Here is a 26565-nt window from a genome sequence, read left to right as displayed (position 1 = left end):
TAACCACTTGTTAATAGTGGAAATTACTTAAACGCGACTTGTTTAATCCGTTGACGTCAATGCAACTTACCTGCAGACAGTGCACAACAGAGTATCATTATTGAGCAATTATAAACAGGAACGTGTCTTGGCATTAGGGTTAGGGTCGGGTCAGGTATGGGCAACGGAATTATTAACAGGAACGTGTCTTGACATTAGGGTTAGGGTCGGGTCAGGTATGGGCAACGCAAATGGCAAACACCCAATTGGCAAGATGTACACTAACGGGTTATGGCATGCATATAGTTTACACAAGTAAAAACACAAAATTGGCAATTTTTTGGACAATTGTAACTCAATAATAGAAATATGTTGTATTTCTATATATATACACACTATATAGTCTTATCAAATGCAAACACATCCAGTCAATCCATTGTGGTCTTGTGGGTCAGTTCTCTACATAGTGATCAGGGGCTCCAGAAGGAGTACCTACACTTTATGCAATTTTTTTTAAAAATTATGCTAATTTATTCATGACGTAGCAGTTTCTGTGCTCATGAATATTCATTAATTTGTGGGTCAATACATTTTAAAAGGGGCGATATATTATTTTTGGAGGAAGAGTTAGAAAGGGGGATTAGTCATCCTTAGGGGGTCAATACAAAAAGAAGGGACCCATTTGGAGAGCAGCCATGCTCCTCGTGTCTGTTGTTGCTCGTGACCTACAGCTGTCAACTGTGTTCGTTCTTCGACGACTTTGACTGGCTTCCATGTGGAGTAGTATTCTTGTGTTCTGTTTTTCTGACTTGAATTGTTTATGTTTTTAACGTCTTTCATGTCTTTTGTAGGAGTGTCCAATCCGTGATTCGGATGTGCGATCTTTGAGTTCCCAGCACACTGTCTTGTCCACTGTACCACGAGTGTCTTCACACAAAAGATAGGATTTAAGTCCTATTCATAGAAGCACTGTCTTCACTAGCATTCACAAATCTAACTAAACAAACTGGATTCGAACCAGCAATCGCTCACATTGCTGACATAGTACAAATCAACTGAGCTATGTGGGTAGTCATGCAAAGTGAGTAATTTGTTGTCATATTTAGCTTTATTGCCAAATAGTGTTTGCGAGAAAAATTATGGGCAGGCATGGGAATTGAACCACGGTCCTCCTGATCACTATGTAGAGAACTGACCCACAAGACCACAATGGATTGACTGGATGTGTTTGCATTTGATAAGACTATATAGTGTGTGTTTATATATATATAAATACAACATATTTCTATTATTGAGTTACAATTGTCCAAAAAATTGCCAATTTTGTGTTTTTACTTGTGTAAACAATATGCATGCCATAACCCGTTAGTGTACATCTTGCCAATTGGGTGTTTGCCATTTGCGCATGCGTTGCCCATACCTGACCCGACCCTAACCCTAATGCCAAGACACGTTCCTGTTAATAATTCCGTTGCCCATACCTGACCCGACCCTAACCCTAATGCCAAGACACGTTCCTGTTTATAATTGCTCAATAACGATACTCTGTTGTGCACTGTCTGCGGGTAAGTTGCATTGATGTCAACTGATTAAACAAGTCGCGTTTAAGTAATTTCCACTATTAACAAGTGATTAAATTGTGACAATAAATGTGCGGACAAATATTTGAGATTAATTTTGGTGTAGACAACTCTCGTTTAATTAATTCCCACAATTACAAGTTGTTAAATTGAGAGAATAAATGTGCGGACAAATATTTTAGACTTATTTTGGTGTAGACAGCTCTCGTTTAATTATTTTACACCATTACAAGCTGTTAAATTGAGAGAATAAATGTGTGGACAAATATTTGAGATAAATTTTGGTGTAGACAACTCTCGTTTAATTAATTCCCACAATTACAAGTTTTTAAATTGAGAGAATAAATGTGCGGACAAATATTTTAGACTTATTTTGGTGTAGACAGCTCTCGTTTAATTTTTTTACACCATTACAAGTTGTTAATTTGAGAGAATAAATGTGCGGACAAATATTTTAGACTTATTTTGGTGTAGACAGCTCTCGTTTAATTATTTTACACCATTACAAGTTGTTAAATTGAGAGAATAAATGTGTGGACAAATATTTGAGATTAATTTTGGTGTAGACAACTCTCGTTTAATTAATTCCCACAATTACAAGTTGTTAAATTGAGAGAATAAATGTGCAGACAAATATATTAGATTTATTTTGGTGTAGACAGCTCTCCTTTAATTATTTTATACCATTACAAGTTGTTAAATTGAGAGAATAAATGTGCAGACAAATATTTTAGACTTATTTTGGTGTAGACAGCTCTCGTTTAATTAGTTTATACCATTACAAGTTGTTAAATTGAGAGAATAAAATGTGCGGACAAATATTTTAGACTTATTTTGGTGTAAACAACTCGCGTTTGATTAATTCCCACAATTACAAGTTGTTAAATTGAGAGACTAAATGTGTGGACAAATATTTTAGACTTATTTTGGTGTAGAAAAGTCGCATTTAATTAATTCCCACAATTACAAGTTGTTAAATTGAGAGACTAAATGTGTGGACAAATATTTTAAACTTATTTTGGTTTAGAAAAGTCGCATTTAATTAATTCCCACAATTACAAGTTGTTAATTTGAGAGACTAAATGTGTGGAAAAATATTTTAGACTTATTTTGGTTTAGAAAAGTCGCATTTAATTTACTTCCACAAATTACAAATTGTTAAAGTGAGAGAATAAATGTGTGGACAAGTATTTGAAACTTATTTTGGTGTAGACAACTCTCATTTGATTAATTCCAACAATTACTTAAACAAGTTCTTAAATTGGACAAATATTGACCAATAAATTTGTGAGTAAATACCTGTTGTTTCATTAATTTCCACCTCTACAAGGTTGTTAAATTGAGAGAATAAATGTGTGGATAAATATTTGATACTTATTTAGGTGTAAGAACTTGTGTTTGACCAACTTCCACTATTGCAAGTTGTTAAAATAATGAAATAAATATACTGGTATCATTGGATATTTGATTTAATTGTGAAACTTGCTAACAAAATGTTAACTGCTGGCTTCGAACCCTCAATCAACAATTCCGCAGACACAGTATAAATTCAACAACACCACAGAAGATATTCGTCTGTTGCCTGAATTGTTTTCGTAATATCGGGAACGCGGCCATCGACACTTTAACAAAACTTACCTTGGGTCTTGTTTATCTCTTGTCACAATCTGGAAACTGTTGAACAAATCGTCCAGTTTAAGACGTAAGTTATTTTATTATTTATTCAGTTTTGTATGGTGGAGTTTTGTAAGGTTTATTATTTTTTTCGCGACGTTCTTTGTTTACTTGTTTACTGTTTGAGAGATATCAGTTCATTTGATTTACGTTTTTACGGTAGCTCTGAGCGGGACTCGAACCCACTGTCTTTTCAAGCTTTTTTTTTTTTATTTTGATGGCACGCTTGTGTACCACGCCACGACGTTGGTCGTTAAGTGGTGTTCATTTTTCTAACTACTCCAGTGTTCCAATGAGTTGAACGGAAAAGCCAAAACGATTGCTGGTTTCTGATTGCTTCGGTTCTAGTGAGTGTGTATCTCGTGTGATTCGAACCCATGTCGTTTGTATTGGGCGTTTTTTTATTTCCCATGTTGGCTACGCCGTAATATGCAACCACTTCCCCGTTTTATTGTGATTTTGAGAGTGTTTAATGATGTCTTCCTCACCCGTCACGCCATGACCCAGTTTCAACGACACGGCCATTTTGGAACAGAGTGCGTGACCCTCGGCGTGACCCGACTGACTATATGAGCGTTCTGTTCAACTGTTAAGCTAGGATTTATTACCGTTATTATCATTATATTGTCACGTGATTTGTTTTTCCTTATGTGTAATGTCTTAAGTATCTTTATTGTAATTTGTATATACCAATTCGTATATACCGAGGAAACGCCGTCGATTGAAGGTCATGTATTTTGTGACGTCACCAATTCGTGTGTAGGTACGGCTTCTAGATCCGTGCCCGTCAAAGTAAATGTTGTCATCTCTCTCAAAATACACTTTGTCTGGTAGGTAAAAACTCAAAATGTTTTACAATCTATTGACCACATTAACTCGTAGATTCTAGATAAATTGTAGATATTTCGTCTTGAGAAAACTGAAAACGAGAAATGATCATTGAACAATTGCGGAGGAAATGAAGATATATATTTACTGGGAACATAAGAACATTATAAAAGTTGTTAGACATCTTAGATATTGGGTATTTACCTGGATTTCTGGGATATGCACCAGTACAAAGAGAGACATACACACTAATGCTACTATAGGAATTGTAGTTGCAATAATTGCTTGAAACAGCTGGGAATCGGATTTTGAATCCATAATAAGTCCTGATAATGGAGCTATTACAAATATCGCCAATTGCATTAACCCGAATAAGGATGTCATCATAGCAACTACAAGAAAAAACATACATGTAATGTATATGGCATCTCTACACGCTCTCATGTTATCCTCAGATAAAATATATTACTGGAAAATAATGTTATAATGGTACAGCTAATGCTGTAACGTCGATCCATTTGATCCAAAGTGTTATTGGGCTTACAGGCAGTGCCAGTGTTCTCACTTTGAACATGCGCTGGCCAGCAAGCCTACAACTGATGTTTTGCCATTTTTAGTGACTGTGCTGATAGGTTTTTGTCCAATTGTTGAGCCTTCTATTACAGATACACATTTAGCACTGACTGGATATTGAGTACATTTACATAAAACACTAGCTGCTCGTGTGACCATCAATAATACACATATCTTCTATAGAGCAGATGGACAGAAATGGATATCTTCCACTGAGCAAGTGGACGGTAATGAAAATCTCCCGTTGAGCAGGAGAACAGTAATGGAAATCTCACATAGAGCAAGTGAACAGTAATTAAAATCTTCCATAGAGCAGGTGAACAGTAATGGATATCTTCAACAGAGCACGTGGACAGTAGTGAACATTTCCCATAGAGCAGGTGGACAGTAATGAAAATCTTCCATAGAGCAGGTGGACAGTAATGAAAATCTTCCATAGAGCAGGTGGACAGTAATGAAAATCTTCCATAGAGCAGGTGGATAGTAATGGAAATCTCCTATAGATAGTACACAAATTATTCGATAATGCAGGCGGGCAATAATGTTTGTTTTTCTAAGAGCACAGTACAGTACAGTACAGTTGTACATCAATGGAAATCTTCCACAGACAGGTGGACAGTAACGAAATTCTCCCATAGAGCGATGGACAGTAATGAAATCCTTCACAGAACAGGTGGACATAGATTAGGTAGAAGTAATGAAAATCTCCCATAGATTAGGTAGAAGTAATGAAAATCTCCCATAGATTAGGCTTACAATAATAGAAATATTCAACAGGGCAGGTGGACAGTAACGAGATTCTCCATGGAGCAGGTGGGCAGTAATGGAATCCCACACAGAGCAGGTGGACAGTATTGACAAACTCCCATAGATTTGGTTGACAATAATGAAAATCTTATGCATAGCGGCTGTACAGTAATCAAATTATTTGATAGTGCAGGTGGAGTATAATCAAAACCTTCCATAGGACAGTTGTACATCAATGGAAATCTTCCACAGACAGGTGGACAGTGACGAAATTCTCCCATAGAGCGATGGACAGTAATGAAATCCTTCACAGAGCAGGTGGACAGTAACGAAATTCTCCACAAAGCAGTTGGACAGTAATGGAAATTTCCTGTAGAGCAGGTGGACATTAATGGAAATCTCCAATAGAACAGGTGGTCAATAATGGAAATCTTCCACAGAGCAGGTGGAAAACAATGGAAATCTCCCATAGAGCAGTGGACAGTAATGGAATTCCTCCACAGAGCTATTGTACAGTAATGGAAATCTCCCATAGAGCAGGTGGACAGTATAATGGAATTCTTCCACAGAGCAGTTGAACAGTAATGGAAATCTTCCATGGAGTAGGTGGACAGTACTCAAATTATTCAATAGTGCAGGTGAACAATTATCAAAACCTTCCATGGAAAAAGTGAACTGTGATGGTGCAAACATTATAGAGCGGGTAACAGTAATAAAAACCTTCCATAGTACACATGGACAATAATAAAAATCTTCCGCACAGCAGGTGGACAGTAATCAAATTATTCGATAGTGCAGGTGGACAATACTCAAAACCTTCCATAGTACAGGTGGACAGTAATGGAAATCTTCCATGACGCAGGAAGACAGTAACGGAAATATTCTATAGGCCAAGTGGACAGTAATGGAACTATTCCATTCTGCAAGTTGACAACTATGCAAATATCTCCAAGTGCAGGTGGACAACAGGAGGAATACAACAATGCGAATCCATCGCAAAAGTATTCATAACTCGGTGCGAGTTTGTTTCCGATGTTCAATACACGTTCCCACGTGTGTATACTTTGCTAGTGCTGATTGAAATGAATGTCCTTTTCATTCTCTGAATCATATGTTGGCTGCTGATGTTTCACTGTCATTTTCAAAATTAAAGCTTATCTGTGACATACGTGTTCCTAACAAACAGATGAGATGATCCTCAATAATAATAACAATTATAGAGCTGTTGTCAGTTCTATAACTGGTTGTTGCCTACCTTGTTTTTGTCCATCGGCAACAATATAAAATAAGAATGGATTAAGTGTTCCTATGAAATAGGAGTATCGAACATACAGTATTGTAAACCATATTGTATGCCACGCCCATTCACAGGATGCGATGGTCTTGCGAAATGATTGAGTTGTTGATGTTGAGGAGTATATATCACTTTTTACAGGGTACAATTCAGTACTCTGAAACCATTCATACCTCTGTGGTACCGAGGGTTTTTCTGCAATGAAATGAAATGTTTTAATACAATGTCACAATTTGTGTTCTCTTCATGGGCTATCCACAAAAATGAACACTGACACTGGCATACTTTGTTTGCAAGAAAATGAAAAAGGTGAGGACTTGCAGTCACTGTGGCGAATTTTCCCATGGTGCTTTTGCAACTGCATTTCTGTCCTTTTTCTGTCCACATTATTTGAATGCTCATCAAATAGCAACTTACTTTACATTTTACGAATATCACGTCTCGTCTGGATTTTTATCCTGTGGTTAATGATTTTATCATCCCCATCTTCTACAGAGAGTTTACCTAGGCACAAAGACTATTTAGCATTCATTGCTGAATTTGCGATTCACTTCAGCATAAACATGCATGAAAAGGTTCTAGTGACCTACTGGAAATTTGCAATAGAAGTCAAGGCTTCAATCTGATTATGAAAATTTAAGGATTATGAACACATTGCTTGTGTTTAAGAATATGTGGACGGTGGATAATGTGATGTGTCTAATCCGGGATAATGTTTTTGCATTCGGCCATGAATACTGAATTCTGAAATGTTCTGGTCTCGTGCACGAAGCTTGAGGGATTTGTAGAAACAGTTGGTTCTTTAAAAAGATGTTTTTTATGACAATCACGTACAAAAGTGCACAACTAAGTGCACATGCGCATGAACTCAGCACGTTGTCCTTGCACACACTCACCGCACGTATTTGTCTCATGTTACTTTTTCTTTGCTTTGAATGTTTTAATTTTCATTTGAATGTGGCAGGAGGGTTGGTACCCCTTTAAGTACAAATGGTGTTACCAGTCTGCTTACAGGGTTTCAAGGTGATTTTGTAATGTTATGTGATCGACTTTTATATTATTTTACTCGCAGACAAACCAGCACAAATAAATAGAGACATAAAATAAGATCTAGTTGACGAGTTATTATGTCTAGTTGGGTGGGTATGATAATATATGTGACGATGTGGGTGAACTGAATGAATATTGTGTCTATAGTTGTGTTGAATTGTGTGTCTTGCTAAGTATACTGTAGAGTTATTGTGACTAGTTTGTCGGACTAAAGTATATTGTGCCTATATAGGGTATATAGGGTAGAATGAAGTAATATTGTGTAGCTTATTGAATTTGTATGGGCAAGTTGCATTTCTATCAGGTACTGGTGGATCTAGTTGTTGCCCTGGGTGTCTCAGCTGAATTCTATTGTTTGAATAATTTGGCTTGGAGTGTATTGTAGTACAGTTGACTGGTAGTTGGCAGTAAGTCGCGTTCCTGTGGTGAAGATGTGTTCAGCACTGCTGTTATATTTAATGGAAATCATGTCCAAATTTTTTTTCTGTCTAAACACGCTTTGTACATTTTTAAGCACGTGACATTGAGTGTGTTTGATACATGAAGCTGGAGGCGACATGGCGTGGATGTAAACACAATAATTTGTATATTTAATATTCATATAACATATAATTGTCTGAATGCTTACCTTCAAATTCTGTTAAAGTTGTAAATGATACTAGTTTTAGAACTGACGCATCTGTGATATCAGGATATATGGAAACACTTGTAGTTGTCATTTTATTGCATTTATGTTTTGGCATAACAAACGCTGTGTTGAAAAGCATAATTGCTGTACACCCTAGGTAGCCAACAAAAATCATTTTCACTGGAACTCCTAGGCCATAGAGTTGCTGAAAGAAATGTTGATATATAAAGAAACACTAAAATCTATCAATAAATTAAAATGTGCAAAATGCATACTTGTAAATAAGAATACTATATATATCATACCTATATTAAGAGATATACAACATGCAATATATATATACATTTGCCATACTTATATTGTGAGGCATACTATATATGATATACATATGCCATACGTGTATTGTGGGACACTATATATGGTATATATATATGTCATACTTGTATTATGAAGCATACTATATATGGTATATATATGTCATACTTGTATTGTGAGGCATACTATATATGGTATATATCTGCCATACTTGTATTATTATGAGGCATACTATATATGGTATATATATATATGTCATACTTGTATTATGAGGCATACTATATATGGTATATATATATCATACTTGTATTGTGAGGCATACTATATATGGTATATATATGCCATACTTGTATTGTGAGGCATACTATATATGGTATATATATGTCATACTTGTATTATGATGCATACTATATGTGGTATATATATGTCATACTTGTATTATGAAGCATACTATATGTGGTATATGTATGTCATACTTGTATTGTGAGGCATACTATATATGGTATATATCTGCCATACTTGTATTGTGAGGCATACTATATATGGTATATATCTGCCATACTTGTATTGTGAAACATGTATATGCGATATATATGTCATATAATTTTATTGTGAGACAACTATATGTAATATACTTAACATACCTGTATTATGACACATACTATTGGTGATATGATATAACCGCTAATAAATAGTGATATAATCGTATGTCTCCATTTTGGATAGACATTAGCAAGCTGTGAGAAGTAATTAAAACAAATATGGTGGTTTGTTAACAATGTTGCCAGTTTGATTGCTGTTGGTGATTGATTAATGGAAGTGTTATGTATTATATATTTGGCTATTATGTGTATTGACTATGTGATTGGCAAAACATAATGTTGATAGTTAAATGCCTGGCTAAATTTGTGTGGTGAGGCTTTCTTGATTATTGAATGTTTGGTGGTGGTTGTTGAATATATGTATATTATATGTTTGTTAATTGGATTGTCTGCATGGTCAGTGTTTGATGGTTGGCTAAACCGAATGGTGAATGAGAATTGGAATGTAGATGAGCAATGGATGGCTAAACTGAAGGTCGATGAGCAATGGATGGCTACCTACAATTTACAGAAACTAGCCTGAAAACAACTCCAGCAAAGAATACATAAGTCAGTAGAATGCGAGCCTGTGGTGCGTTTGATTATGTAAATTTTGAACAGCGCATGGTGCCATGAGCGGATTTAGAGAAGGCCGAGGGGGCCGTGCCCCCTATTAACAACCAACAGTGCTTTGTGCCATCGGCGCTCAAGAACTTGGCCTTCGGCCAACTTATCGCCCCCCTATTCCAGAATCCTAGGTCCGCCCCTGTGCTGGCAAAGTAGCTATGAAAGCAAAAGCTGACCTTTTCTTTCGCGCATTTTGTATGTGAACATGTACAACAACAAGGTTATTAACAAAATACCGGAATTTAGGTTCTCATACATCATACCCTATGTTACAGGGGAGATGATTGGATAAACCATGTAAGTGTGCCACTGAAGACAGCAATCTTTCAATCCAAGTATTACTTAAAGCGGGGGGGGGGGGGTCGTCATCTGCACATGCGGCAGACGACCATAGCGTGTCGCTGTTTAAAAACAAGCGTCTACCCATGTAGTCCGGCAGAAGGAAGGGCTTTTTTGGCAAAACTTTGTAATAGGGTCCATAGTTTTTTTTATTGTCCAAAACTATTGTCCATGTTGTTAGCTTCACCAAACCACCTGCTGGCTTTCTGTCTGCATTGGGCAACTTGCAGTACAAGGGCATATGTATGTGTATATGAATACAATTATTTTTAGTACAGGCGATTTGTGTTATTAATGGTTTACTATCTAATAGGTCCTTTTATATTTTTTCTGTTACCCTTTCATGACCTTTATTTTATCCGATATGAAGAGCGTGTATAATTCAGAGCAGTGTTTGAGTTCTATTTGGGTATATCCTTCAATATGTGGATAGAATCGGCCCTGAATAGCGTGAAATCACTGTCCAAAAACATGTTGGTTCTGTATATATGAAACCTCATAGAATAAACAGATGCAGAAACTATCTCTGTTATCTTGTCATGTTTTAAAATTGTTATTATAATACATACTCATTCCGTAATCTTAATGCAACTTTCTCATTAGTTATTTGGCATCACGTGATTCCATATTATCAGACGAGATAAGGTACTAGTAACCAGACGAGCCCCAGAACTAGCATTGAATCACACAATCACCTAGTCACATATATGAGCTCACAAAACAATTTTTCGATCACTTTCAGACAACCAGTACGAGACAGCACTCGCGAAGATATGATGGATTATGTGCGTTCTCTCAACGCAACATGTTTTTGGTTGTGAATTTGCGCGCGCTTCTCTGCATTGAAACATTGTCTATGACCAGGCGTGCTAGTTTTCCATGCTGATTCGGGTGAATTTAGTTAGAACTCGTCCTTGTATAGACAAGAAACGGTGAGTTGTTCGTGGAATAGCGGTATTATAATGGGAATTAAGTGCTCGGCACTGACCTTTATTATAGGGGATGTTCGAACGCAAATAATAATTATTCACCCACATCCCCTCATTCTTGCATGTTATCACGCAATAATTGTCAGTGCCGAGCATTGTATTCCCTAAATAAAAGTATAATATAGTTATATACTGCCTAAAAGGCATTCATTTCGAGCAATTCTTGTCAGATTGAAACAGAATCACAATGTGGAAAATCACCCCACCAGTATATTTCCATTTCTAGGTAGTAGCCGATATTTGAAACCACACAGTATGGGAAACAGATGTCTATTTGAGAAACTGTACTCCTGCTTTGAGAAAGATCCGTTGTCACAAGCTTCTGTGGAAAGGATAATCAGAGCAAGCCAACAATATGGAGATGGACTTCACATTGAGCTGAAGCAGCAGCAGGAGAACAATGATATTCAAATTGTTGCTGTTCATCGCAAGTGTGTTGATAGGTACTGCCACATAAAGACAATTCAAAAGGCTGTGCGCAACAAAAATAAATTGTCACCAAGTTCAGGTGTTGAAGATCTTACAAGAAAACCCAAAATAGCAAGACGATCAGAGCATGCGGAATTTGTATTTCTACAACATTGTCTCTTCTGTGGTGAAACATGCACTGTTGTAAAAGATTCCAAACACCCAGACAGATGACGTCCTGCATATGTCTGCAGGCAAGGAGAAACCTTTGGCAACACAGGACTAAAAGAGACAATCATTGAAGTTTGTGGAAAAAGAAGGATAGTCAATTTGAAGAGGTAATGGTGAGAATGGGAGGAGTTTTCTCTGATTTACATGCAGCAGATGTGAGATATCACGTAGACTGTAAAGCAACATTCATGTCTCCAAAGTCAATACAGGCAGCAGCGCAAAAGATTACCAACCCTACCAGCTCTGATACAGATACTGCTTTTGAATATGTTGTCAAATATTTGGCAGAAAATAAAACTGACATATTTAACTCTATCGACATATTTACTAGATATGTGGAAGAAGGTGGAAATATCCTTTCAAAGAGACAGCTAATACCAAAAATAGTAGAGCAGTTTGGAGGAGATCTAATTACCCTGTCATCACCAGGAATTGCATCTATACTAGCATTCAAATCAAATGAAGCCAAAATCCTCCATGTGATACCTGATGATACAGATGACACTGACAGAGCAATTGACAAGGTGGCCAAACAGATCAAAGCTGAGATAAGCAACATTGAAATTGATAGGAACAGTTATTACAGCCACATTAACAAAGATATATGCTCCATGCTTCAAAGTGTCACCCTCAGTGATATATTGTCGAAGGTTAGCCAGAAATTAAATATGTCACTGCCTGCTCTTCTGATAGGAAATATTATCACCTCAGTAGTGAAGAACCTAGCCACTCCTCTACAGATAGCTTTAGCTGTGTTGCTGAGAGGTTCCAAAGAACAAGTAAAGGCCTTCTATGATTTTGGAATAACATGCTCTTATGATGAATTACTGTGATTCAAGAAATCTGTTGCCTCTGTGGCAAATGCTAACATTGACTTCACTAGATTGAAGGGACAAGTAGATGGCCTGACACAAGGAGTGGGTGACAATTTTGATCAACAAATCCATTCACAAAATGGAAAAGTCCAAACACATTCAATGGCTTTACTTATGACCCAGATAGACAATAAAGAAAACCACGATGATACTGAAGAATTAATACCGCGACTTACAAAGTTACAAATGGCGCAAGAGATTCCATATGATTTCGAGGTTGGTCTTTACGCAGGTCCAAAGAAGGCAACACCACCTGAAAACACTATGAAAATAAAAGTTCCACCTCTAACCACTCTAGCACGTACAGCACTTGCCTTGACCAGGGCCAGGGAAAGGGATCTTGAATTCTTCAAAGACATGTACAATGGCGGTCCAGAATATAATAGGTACAACACAAAACGAACAAGGGAATAGGGACATGCCTTGCAGCCAAGGACTAGGGCAGTTTACCTTCCTCTGATTGATATGCCTCATGCAGAATATGATACAATACTGACATCAATGCTTCAAATAAAGAGACTCTCTGAGGCAACAGGACAGCCATTCACATTATTCTCTTTAGACCAGCAGTTCTACAGATATGCTGTAGAAATTCAATGGGCAATTCCAGAGCTTTTTCCATCCTCCTCATCTTAAGGCTTGGTGGAATGCATGTGCTCATGAGCTACATTGGTGCCATTGGGAACCTAATGACCGAAACTGGATTAACAGATATCATGTCTTCTGTGTTTGCCGGGGTTCCAAAAATGCTAGTAGGCAAGAAATTTCCCATGTGCATGAGGGCACTCAGAATGGTGGCAGAAGTGATTCTTGAACCAATCATCAACAATCTTACTGAACAATGCTATGGTACCTTCATGGATAATTTAGAAGAGAGAGAGAGCAGAGAAAAGCAGGATGTGTAGACTTTGGCTTGATTGTCTGATCAAACCTGTCCTAATAATGATGGCTTATGTCAGAGCTGAACGGGAGGGAGATTGGTTACTACATGTCTACTGCATTAAGGCCATGATTCCATACTTTTTTGCTGGTGGACATCAAAACTATGCCAGGTTAGGTCTGGTGTACCTGAGAACAATTGAGAATTTGCCAGAGCACATCCTGCCATACTTTCTCAATGGAAAACATGTAATGCGACGCACGGAAGGTCTTTGGAATGGCTTATGGAGCGATCTTTTTATAGAATCAACGTTTATGAGGCATGGGCATGGACGAGCAGGAATTGTTGGAATCACACTAAAACCAGAAACTCTCAAAACTTGGGCACTCAGCCGTCACATCTGTTCTCAATTAATGGACGATCTTGCAGAATTGAGAGGTGTCTCAGATGATGACAGGTTCCAGGACAGACACAAAGAGGAAGCAACTGCTTGAATGGACAGTGACAAGAAAGACAGGGAAGGCCTTAAGAGAAAGCTGCAGATGTGTATATATTCATTTAAACCAGAGACACATCCCGAACAGTTAGTCAATGTAGCAAGTAGTTCTCTTGCACCTTCTCAGGTAAATGTAGACCAGGCAATCAGCATTGGCCTTAACCAAATGATTGAGTTTGAAAAGGCTTTGCAACTGGTTTTGGGGAAAGTATACAAAAGAAGGTTAAAACTATGGCAGTGACAAAGAAGGGAATTGCCATTGGACCCAAGGTTCTCTATGACACTCAATTGATATTCTCACGAGTGATTGGACTTCAGGCCAGTTCAAGAGAGGTAGACTTCAAGGAAGTCCTGTCATATGAGCTTGCACTAATTCCAACTGCCTTATTTGATGAATCAGGTGAGACTCACACTATACAATTCCTATCAATCAATAATTACATAAGAACATATGTAAATGGCTTTATTACCGTTATGTTATTACAATTGTATGGTTTTGGCACAGATTCATTTTACCAATTCTATTTTAGGAGAAATGCGGATCTGTAAGTCCAAAGCACACTTGAAGAACAGCACCAGAGTAGAGGTTCCAAGGAGAAATGCAGATATAATGAACTGCACTGTTCTGGATGGTTGTGCAATCCTCTGGTGTATTCCATGGCCAGCATCTAGCCCAACAAACCAAGCTCTAGTCCGGGACTATGTGGAATCCTTCAAACAGTATTTACAACAGCGACTCAGATGTGGTGACGTTTATCTTGTATTTGATAGGTATATTGACTTTAGTACCAAATATTCAACTCGCAAGGCAAGGGGTCCTGATGGCTGCAGGACATTTCAGCTGTCATCCAACTCTTCACTTCCTTATCAGGTGGGGTGAACATTAGATGACAGGATCTCAAGACAACTCATGAGGAAGCCGATACTATTACAGTAGCACAGGCTATATATGCAGCCAAGGAGAAAGGAAAACATGTGGTTATAGTGGCAGATGACACAGATATTTATATCCTGCTGTTATATCATTATTACAATGAATCACTAAATATTCCCATGTAACTACAGTCTACACAGATAACAAGAGCTTTTATTGATGTACACGCTACAGTCAAGAAGCTAAGAGACATAATTCCGGAACTCTTACCATCGCATGCTTTAAGCGGATGTGACACTGTGTCAATGTGCCATGGAATTGGGAAAGGCAAGATGTTGAAAGCTGTCAAAACTGGCCAGTGTAGCCTCAGCTTGCTCGGTGATGTAACTGCAGGTATAGAAGATGTTATCATGCAAGCGAGAACTTTCATGTGTAGATGTTATAATGTGGTGAATGCAACAACAATGACTGATGCAAGGATAAAAGTCTGGGCAATAAGAGCTGGGAGAAAATCACATCAAAGATTCCAAAACTATGTTCTCTACCACCTACAACAAAAGTCTTTAGGGAAAATGTAAAAAGAGCTCATTATCAGTGTGCCATTTGGAGACGAGCCCTTCAAGATCCCCCAAACATAGATCCCACTGAGTATGGATGGGTTAAGGACGAGGAAACAACATCTCTTTAACCAGTGACACAGATTATATTCTGAAACTTGTGTGTTGCTCTTGTTCATCAGAGACTCCATGTCGTTCCAAAGTATGTGGATGTGTGGCAGCCAATTTAGCTTGTACTCTATTTTGTCACTGCCAGGGAAGTTCTATTTGTAACAATGAACAAACTATACCAACACAGGAATCAGATGATGAAGAAGAATCTCAGGAATAATCTTCTTTCACAAAGGAATTCCACACGACATTTCTATAGTCCACCCAAAATCAACCACTTGGTTTATAAGTATATGTATAGGTACAGTATAGTATAGTATAGTAGTATATAGTTTGTTCATAATGTGGTGAACAAACCAATAAAGAACAAGTCTGCATGAATTGACCTAGTTGCTAGGCAACCATTTTAAATCCCGTTGCTATGAAGGTGTGTAGTTTGAGTTACCAAAAATGCTGTATGTGTCTCGTATACACATTTGTGGAGATTTGTGCAATAAACTGCATGGTTGTTGCTCCAAAATTGGGATTTTCTAGGTATTACTCAGTTGCTAGGCAGCCATTTTGCATTTTGTTGCTAGGGAGAATTTGCCCAATGCTGACACAGGGCCAGCATGTTGAAATCCGTTATATAGGTAGAGGTCAATCTAAAACCACCTTAAAAAAAACTATGGACTCTGTTGCGAACTAAACACAAGTTCTGCCGGACTAATGAGCCTTTGTGTTTTACCGGTTTTAGCGTGCGTTGTTATCGTGGCTTGGGACTCAATTCCCGCGCGTGCACAGGTGACGACCTCTCCGCTTTAAATTGTGCTATTTCCATTATTATTGCATTTTTCTTCCGTGAAGTGAATTATTCATAGTCATAATAAGTTCATGTTTCTAGAAAGCACTGTTGTAAGTGTACTGACCTCAAATACCGTAAAGGACATCTCAACTCCAGATAAAGAAGCCAGGCCGATAGCAGGTATCAATAAATACGGTGTTTCTATAATAATGAAATGAAAATGATGCATTATTACTCAACTGATATAACATATAATTCAATCGTCGGGTGCAATTAGCGCCTGTCTGTTGCAAAGGACTGTGGGATGGGAATTTAGCCATAGATGGCGTTTGGGGAACTTTTACATTTCTGCACTATGCAATCATGCTTTATTATGACTATGAAAGGTCATTCACACGCATTGCGTACAAACCTACATTTTTCTATATTATTATTTCACTAATGACGACACTCACACACATTAAAGTTATAATATTCAAGTTCATTTTTACCACATATTTCAGCTTGCCTGTTAAAAGTGGTGTTTTTTAATAATTGTGTCCAGCCTGTAGAAAATAAGAAACTTGTCGATGGAATATGTACAGTTTGTAAACTAAAATCTACAACCTTATACATTTACATAGTTCTGCCATTATTAAACATGAAGAGACTGGGTTGGCATTCATACTTTCTATTAGAAATGGATAAAATTCTTCAGTTAAAATCCTTTTTGCACTATTAGAACTAATTTAGATGAAACAATGAGTTGTGTATTTTTCTAGATTCCTTGAAAAAAAATATTGTTAGTTTTTTGTTTTTTTTAGCAGGCATATTCAGTGTATCCTCCCCTCCCAACTACAAAAGGATAAAGTGATTACATTGTAGCAAGATTGGTAATTTGTCCCCACGTATTGAGGGAGTACTGTTCATTCTTTTTTTAATTTCCGCAACCTCTCCCAACCACAAAAGGAAACGTTTATAGCTACTTATGTATACTGAGTATTATTGAACTGTTTTATTGATTTGATACATCTTTCTTTTTTTCTTTATGCTTTACAAAACCTGCATTGATTCATTTGTTACACATGTTTGTGTCTGCAGTTGCTGGCGTTGCTGGCTGTGGAAGTCTGCTTTGAAGAGCACAGCGTGTTCGGATTTCATATAAACAGACAATGTATTTTACATTCGTTGTGTACGTTGCTATGAGTTCCATATAGAACAGGACGCGACGCGGCGACCACCGCCATTCAAATATATTCGCCATAGTATATTTCGCAATAAAGTTATAATCCTGTATCTTACATAAGTCATCGTCCGAATCGCACGGTCCCGTGTCTTCGACCTATATGCTTGGCCAAATAAACTTAGACCTTGGCCAGCGAAGATGAAATAAGTACACTTTTTCTTTTTAAAATGATATGCATTGTCGATAAACAAGATGAATTTTCCAAGTTTACTATTATTCTACATTTACCCTCTTGAAAAATATTCATAAACTGTATTTACATTGGTAATGTTTCGATTAGCGGTGAGTAATTCATGAAATGACAAAAACGAACATTTGTCAATATTCTAACACTGGCGGTGCTCTTCAATGTAATAGACCCTAATACTTGTAATGATTGAGCATTTTTAGATTTTCAAAGGCTCGAATTCAAAATGTGAGATTTGGAATAAAAGTTGACAATGAGACACGTGATTTGAAGAGGTTATGTTGTAGAAGATTAATAAGGATTATACATTATTACATTATTAATTAATTTATTTCAATTCCATGAAATTGAAAAGGTGACATAATTTACCGTGATGTATACTCAAACTTTTTGCTTAAGGTAGCGAGACTATTATTTGTGTTGAAAATTACGATTTTCACATTTATTTATTAATTGATGAAATGCACTATAAACTTTCATATGATAAAGTCAACATAACATAGAATGTCATGTAAGTTGGTTAAAATGCATATTTTTTGAAGGGAAGCAAGGCAGCCTCAGTAGTGTTTTCCAAAATCAACAATACAGGTTTAATCTGTGTGCCTATAAATTTCAAAGATAAACTCAAGACAAAGCAATGTTAGGATGTGTTATCAGTAGCTATCTGACACACAATGAGTGTTTCCAAACATTCGAGTGGTTTGTCTCCGCCCCTGTTTGTTTCACAGATTAGTCATTTGCATATGAATGTGTCAGACACAAGGTCACACAGCCACTGAAAAAAAAATCATTGATTTTGGTGTTTTCATATGCCGAATTTATCCAATTATAGCTATCCCATTCCTTTATTTTTTGGTTTCTAATAGCCTTACACATTTGGATGCCCCTACACATGGTAAAACAGACCTTGATGGGAAAACAAATTGATTGTGCCGATAAACAAGCTTGAAAATCTTTGCTGTTACTTCATGGACGTTTTCTAGGAGTTTATGTTTTTCAAAATACAAGGTCTTTAACAAAAAATAACGTATACTTATTGTCGTCGGATTAACACCAAATTTTCACAGCTTTAAGGTGACAATGAGAGGAACTTGAATGTGTCCAGACAAACTATTTCATCGATTATTTACCAACGAGTTGTGGTTTGAGTTGGGGGCAATGTGACTAAAACAGTAATTGAAATTCAGCACACTATTTTTTAAAACGCGTTGCTTGAATAAAACTGACCAGACACATTCAATTTACTAGACTATTGAACAACTAGGAAAAGTGAAAAAAATACTTCTTATCGCCAGCGTAAATGCGTAATTATTTTTTTTACAGAAAAAGTAATTTTTCACCTTTGATTGAGTAACGCGTCGTAGAATGCAGATACGGGCATGCAAAATACACTTGTGAAAAGCTTGAAGTCTGGCGATTCTAAAAATATATACTTTCCCGGGTCTATTTGTAGTCATTTAGTCACAATTAGAAGATGAAAACAAGTATGCAAATAATAGTCTCGCTACCTTAAAACGATGTCAGATTATTAATATTAACAGTTTTCGGTGGTTTAAGGTAAGTTTTATTGGAGTAAGTTCTTAGACACTCATTCTGCTAACAAAATGAGCAGAGAATCATGTAGATTGCAACAGCTTGTCGACGAAGACAACAAATATGATACTACAAAGGCTCACTCATTTACATTTGTTCAACCTCAGATAACCAATCCAATTGATTGTATGAGGTTCAACGAATCCACACGGGCCACTTCGATTGAAATGTTCAATATACAAGGGTTTTTCAATAAAAGGGGTTCGATTTTTATTTTTAATGGGGTTTGTTATATCAGTCAATTCGAGTGAAAGAGGCCAGCTGTATTGTTACTAAATGTAAATGTTACTTCTGTCAACATGTCATGTCCACGGTCTATTCATAGTTCATCCTACGTAAGCAAATATTCGGAGTAGAATTCAATTGAAAAGACATACAAGGGAGTGCCCCAAAACGATCCGGTTATTTAATTTTAAGGGGTCAAATGCAAGGGTCAAGTATTTCAAATGTCGGTATTGGTGGCTAAAATAGCACATAATGCTGAAAATAACCAAATCTACAACCAGACATGAACTGAATGTTCTCCCGAGTGTTAATAAATTGCTCACCATGCAAATTAATTGAGCTGCTCAATTTGTGAGATGTCTTTCTTTTCGAATGTGAATGACATGAATGAATAAGCCATTTTCTGTTCACTGCAAGATCCCGCGTTATGCGTGAAATCGAACGTAAAAACAAGACAAACAAAGGTCATTGCGTCGTAGTGACGACAAACATCGCGTGGGATTCGACAAACGCGAAACTATTTTGGGAGATATTCCCATGCTTAACAATCTGCTGTACACATTGAGCCACTTTTGCGGCAGACGTTCAGCGCGCGTCTTTGACGCAACTCGCGAGATCTCGCAGTTCAACGGAAAATCATCTATTCTCGGGAGCAAACATCCGGGTATTTTCATCGCTTGGCAACAACAAGGACGGTGAAAACGACGATCGAAAACTGTACTTTGCGCTAGTTGTTGAGACTCTCCCATGACCAGGGCAACGAGATTTAATACCTTTACATGTGCAACTTATCTAAATTTGGTTGTACATCATAATCTCACAGTTGAGTTTGTGCATTGTTTCCTTGATTTTAGCTGTATTTACCGGCTCTTTGACCGGTCCATAGAAATACATGGTACGGTGGTGCGTGTCTTTGCGACATAAAACATTCTGTGACATAGCCCCGCTCCCGGGAATAGGTTAACGTATTTTGCGTCATCGCTACAGATGCATGCGAGTTGACAAAAGCAGCATCTCGTTGCCAAGTTTTCTGCCATTTTCCAGAGTATTTTTATTTATTTTTAATCAACCGCGCATTTTACGTTTGTGTATTTTGCGACTGAAAAGTTAGTTATCGATGACAGCACAGTAATGGTGTTTTCCATTGCACCACAATGCTAGCAGCACGGCGATCGTTACTGCGAAACGAAAAATGTATACTTCAGTTTTGAAATACCTTTGGTGAAAAAAATGCGTGAAAAAAGAAATAATTAATAACAGTATACCACTGGAAGCTGCCAGGCTAGAAGTTGCCGATATGTTGCGAGATAAGGGTGAATAATTTTACTTGTCATTTACAACTGTATGTTTTTTTTATTCCGCTTGCGTGCTGGAAGCGTCTACATCTTTTCTGTGTTTTTTTGTAGTTTGCGAGGCTAGTTGATAGCGCTTGTGGTAAGTAAACAGGGTCCAGGATAGGAAATCACACATCGCCGCACCATAACTGAGGCCAGAAAATCATTTGCATATAACATCAACAGTGACTTGTCAATCAAAGATCAACTTAATCAAACTTTCGGGACTTTTAATCACATACGCGTGCCTCGGTTTGCAATCGATTTTGAGTATCTTCCAGCATTGACAATGCTCCGAAATTTTAACACTATCTAGCCAAGCCTGTCTGGGTGCGAAAAAGCAACAACAAAAATTCACCCCGAGTGCCTACGAACCTGCGTCAATACCTTAAAGCTGCTATCTTGTTTGGCTATTAGAAGTTCGTGCGTACAACGCCAGACCTCTCGGTTCAATTAAAATACAGACAAGGACCGATAATCAAATATATAGTATCAATGTCGGATAAGACAATCAGACTATCATATAAATAAATATGACCTGACGACCTTAAGTTGTCTTCAAGTTGGTTATCTTGTGATAAAAACTTATCTATGGTTCTATTTATAGTGTCCACACACAGCTACTTGGCACGGGCTAAGGCGCAAAGTACCTTAGCCAGTGCTAAGAAAAAGTGCGTGAAGAATTAAATTAAATCTGGTATGTTTTTAAGTGTGCGTGAACGCCTAGCTCGGGCTAAGCGCCCCAGAACGCCATTGTATTATATTCATAACTTTTTATTTCGGTATGCCATTTCCGACATGACAATCAACGCAGGCACATCAAGAATAATTGTTCTATGAATAATTGGGACTGTGGCTTTGGTATTGTTTTATTACCGTGGAACTAACATGTATACCTTCCTAGTATTGCACTTAGTAATCATGGTTAAACTGACTAAGGATTGTTGAATATTCTTAACAAGTCTGGGCGTTCTTTACTTTTCCTCCCGGGTGTGAACGCTATTGGGTCTATTCGATATGCAAACATGTGATATTAGCTTAACTTGAATCTTAGGCCGAACTTGGTGCAGTGTGAATACCACTACTATTGCTACGCCAGTCCCATACCTCTGGCAATCGGCAGATGAGATTAAATGCATCGTCCGGGTTATATTATTGAGTGAGTATTAAACTCATCCTTAATATAGTTTGCCGGGACAAATAGTTGAGACCCAATAGTGTTTAACCACACAAACTAAAAAAATGACACTGTGAAGCTGGACTGACATGGTTTCACAACCCATAAAGTATTAAGTTGGAATCTAACTCGTCCGGTATTGAATGAAATAGAACGTATCCAATATATTGATTAATAACAATATAACAAAAAGTCAGGAAACCCCGATCATCGCCCACGGCAAGCTTTGTAGACTCTGGTTTTCTATCGGATTTGGGACGATAACAACCGTCTGTCATGCCGTGTGCCGTTCAACAGTTAGTCACAGTGACTTTTGTATAATGCGAACGATGGCTTTCTTAGGAATTTCGAAATTATGAATAAGTTGAGTACTACGTACCTTTTGTGATAAACACAAGCATCACTACAGACGCAATGAAGAGTATACTGAAATAAATAAATAAATAAATCAATAAATCAATAAATCAATAAATAAATAAATTTTGAGATTCTATATTATTATGATACCGTCCGCTGCCCATAATTGAAACGCCGTGCTCTCATTGATCGGTCGGGTACCACGTGTAGCCGAAACTGAAGCTGTCAATGTACCCCCCCCCCGGTGTATAAACATACAGAATCATATTTGTCTCGTCCATATTTTTAACACTGTCTTTATAAGTCATTCCCGTTTTCATCTAAAAAAAGAAGATTCTTTTTCACGATTCATTAGCTAATAGTGCTCGTGGGCGTTCCACGGGTAACTGAAACACACAGTCCCTGTTGTTGTGAAATACAATAGTCGGCGTTTACCACTCTGTATATTTCTACCACTGCACGGACGAATATTACACCATTATTACATTGAGTGCGTCTTGACCATTGCGTTGTGCACACCTTTTTGCTATCAGGCAATAATGTGCAGTGCGTCGTTCTTTATTCTCTACATGGCATTGTACTTAAGTGAGAGCTGATATGTACTATTGTTGCGAACATATTTTGCTTTTAGCGGGGGAAAACAGTTAGTAAGAAAAATAGGTCGTTAAATTAGGGGAGAGTAATATATGAGTAATAAAGTCTTCTCATGAATTTGACGTTAGTGTGACAATATAAGCTGTCTGTGTGTAATGATATGTGGAAATGTGCCTTGGAGTTAGTCTTTCTCGCAGTGTACAGGCTACAGTTTTGTAATTTGATACAATGCCAACATTTAAACGCATTCGTACTACGTAGGTAACATGAATGGTGACCCTTCGTTAACCCGTAAATTGTCAACAAAGAATCAATGGTTTTGCGTCGGGACACTGAATGTCAAGATATTTATTTGAAAGAATCGTTACCTTGATCCTAAACGTAGTTTCCATAAAGAAATACAATCATACAATATTCCAGCCGGAAAGCACCATATCAGCATCATCGACGAAGTCACTGTCCATATTAAATTGAGTTGTTTGTCTTGCTCAACACAACCGGTATAATCACCTGACGTTCCATTCGTGGAGTTGTACAATTGTTCTTGTATGTTAGATTCACTGTGACACAAATTCGCGAAGAACCCCTCTGCCTTGTATACAACCACCAACGACGCCCATCCGTACACAACACCGCTGAAGAGACAACATTCCATGAAGGCCAGAAATACTGTAACTACACCCTTGACCGACGAACGTACGTGACTGCAATATTCCACGGGCCCAGGCTTCATAATGCTAGAGGTGACATGACAGTAACCCGTGCATACGTTGACTTTGCCAGGCTAGGTCAGTCGCGGCGACCTGTATAAATAGTTGAATTATATACACCCGCAGGTAATACAATGAATGACACATGACGTTGTGAGTGGTGCTAATGAGATATCTTATAAAGCCAAGCAACTACGACAACTATCACTGGTCTGGAAAACGAAATCCATTCTTAGTATTGTACTAACTCTTGTAGTGGACAAGTAAACTGTTAACGTATTCACCGTTGGAAGGAGCCACAAGTAGGCCTGCATATCATTAATCAACATAGCTCAGTACCGGTGTTCGTTCGTACGAGACGTCAGCCATTTTAAAAATAAAGAAACACAAAGGTATATGAAATGCTATTTTGAGTTTGTCGATCTCAAACTAACAATGAATATTAGTTGTCTTTAAAATGCGGAACTAAAACCGGAATCGCAGTCTGTGGAAAAAACGTAAATAGATTACAATTCCATATAGGAAAGAAATTGAATTAACTACATTTAATTTAATTCTGCTCAATTAAATCAGAATCCTATATAGGAATACAATTGCCATAATTACGAATAATTTAATTACATGCAATTAAATCAGAATCCTTATATAGAAATGTAACTGAATTAAACCTAATTACATTACAATCCTATATAATTACAATTTTATAAAACTCTATTTGGTTAAAATAACCTAAACTCAATGAAACTTAACTTCATCTGGAAATTAAGTTGAATTAATTTTAGCGGTTCTATGCATTAAAGCGGGAGGGTCGTCACCTGCGCACGCGCGGGAATTGAGTCTCAATCGACGATAACAACACACGCTAAAAACGCAAAAGCTAGTGGGTAGACGCTTGTTTGTAAACCATAACACGCTATGGCCATTTGACGCATGTGCTGGTGACGACTCCCCGCTTTAAGATTAGGATGAAGAAATCTCGCGATGCATTGGGAATTGGTAATATATTTAAAAAATAATTTAGATGCAATGTATTACATTTAGATACATGTATTGGCGCATTTAATCTATTGTTGTGGTTTACGTCACCCGATATAATATACAGAGAGAAAACAATCTGTGTTTAACGCTCAGATAGTTTATTAGTTGTCTGAGGTTTACGATTACGCAATGTAGCATAAAATATGTCCTACTAAACATGCATGCGGGTTGTTAACAACAATTGACCTCATGACATTATAATAGCTGGTACGCCTACGCGATTACTGCTGTTTCCCCGTGAACTATGACCTATACGGGTGATATCATTTTCATATTATTTTTTCCAAAATATACTGGTGGTATTAAAGTTTGTGTTTCTTTCCCGACATACATGTTGCGTTCATTATAGATGTCTTAGATGTATGAATATATGCTATATAGTTGAACGAATTGGAGAAAGCTGATACGACCGATAAATATATTATATAGAAATAGTAGTATATCAGATCACATAAAACTGACAACCTCTTTAATCTGTATTTTGCAATTAATTATAAATTAAAATCTACAGAAAAAACATACTGCCAACCATTAGCAGTGATTGTTTCAATAAACGCAAGGTAAATGGAAAGAAAAAAGAGAAGCGCGTATTATTGTTAAACTGACATCCGCTGCTCGGTTTAACAACGTTTATATAAATATACTTATATCAAAGATTTATAAGGTATGTTACATAACTTTTATAACGCATTTCGAACTAATAGATCACAGAACGCAGTGGGTGAATGGAAATGTTCGATGTGCGTGGATAATTGAGAATGAACATGAACACTTATCAGAAAGGTCCAAAATAAACTCGAACCAGTGCTTTCACAGACTCACTAATTTGCATGAGGGTAGAAATATTTCTCTTGTAATTTTGTGAGGAAAGCGCACTTCGCGTGAATTTTTTTAAACAATTCGCCTGTGACGTTCATCACCAAATCCCTGTATAGCTGTATACTATTATGACATTTAACGACCAAGACTTATCAACTATTGGTAAACGATTGCAACGAAGGTACGTAAAAAGTACGCAAAGAAAGGAAACAATCCGTGACCAATAGCGGCATAGTGCACGCCTCGAGAATAGGCAATATTACATATCGAATAACACACCTTTTAATCCATTTGAGAATTGCGGATTGTATCAATGCAAACACGAATGCGCTTCATTTGTACTCTTTGAAAATAACAAATATAGTTAAAAATAGTTTCGTAGTATTGACGCGTTTAAGCCAACCAGTAGAATGCGTGAGGAATGACGGCCAATAATAGGTCAGTTTACGTTCACTGCGAGATTTCGCATATTGCGTCACGGTGAAAGGCACGGATTGAACGCCTGCCGCCAAATCGAATGATTTAAATTTTAACTTGACTAGTATGTATGTTCCTAAAATAAAGCCATGTTGATCTGCGAGAAATAATTTCAGACACAGTTACAGACTGAAATTTTAGACAAAATGGCCATCGATTCGACAAATTACACTACATCACATTATTATCTGCGGTTATACAACTTGTGTGAAAACTTTCATCAACAGAATTAATATAGGCAATATATTAGTGAGATGAGAAATCAGCATGGGTAAAAACAAAATGGCCGCCAGTTGGATATTTTTGTTCGAATCTAAAAAAAATATCATATGCATCTGTAACACAATGATGATACAAAGTTTGAATAATATCACCCTGTTCATTTTTAAGCTATGGTTTCAGACAATTT

The 26565-nt window shown here is 37.2% G+C and overlaps 1 protein-coding gene across 1 annotated transcript in view; it reads right to left on the bottom strand.

The window, feature by feature from the left end:
* The window catches only part of LOC102804799 (equilibrative nucleobase transporter 1-like), a 29415-nt gene extending 5330 nt beyond the window's left edge, over window positions 1-24085 (bottom strand). Inside the window, exons 1-7 of the mRNA XM_085500747.1 lie at window positions 23481-24085; window positions 22541-22587; window positions 16545-16621; window positions 9313-9405; window positions 8354-8558; window positions 6637-6870; window positions 4266-4453 (exon numbers count right to left, since the gene is read on the bottom strand). Coding sequence (XP_085356873.1) covers window positions 4266-4453; window positions 6637-6870; window positions 8354-8558; window positions 9313-9405; window positions 16545-16621; window positions 22541-22587; window positions 23481-23845 — 1209 coding nt within the window. The 5' untranslated portion in view covers window positions 23846-24085. The remainder of the gene's footprint in view (window positions 1-4265; window positions 4454-6636; window positions 6871-8353; window positions 8559-9312; window positions 9406-16544; window positions 16622-22540; window positions 22588-23480) is intronic.
* Between the last annotated feature and the right edge of the window lie 2480 nt (window positions 24086-26565).

Source organism: Saccoglossus kowalevskii, chromosome 6 (assembly GCF_978046115.1).
Source record: "Saccoglossus kowalevskii chromosome 6, keSacKowa6.1, whole genome shotgun sequence".
Lineage (NCBI taxonomy): Eukaryota > Metazoa > Hemichordata > Enteropneusta > Harrimaniidae > Saccoglossus > Saccoglossus kowalevskii.
This window is presented reverse-complemented; position numbering and strand designations above follow the sequence as displayed.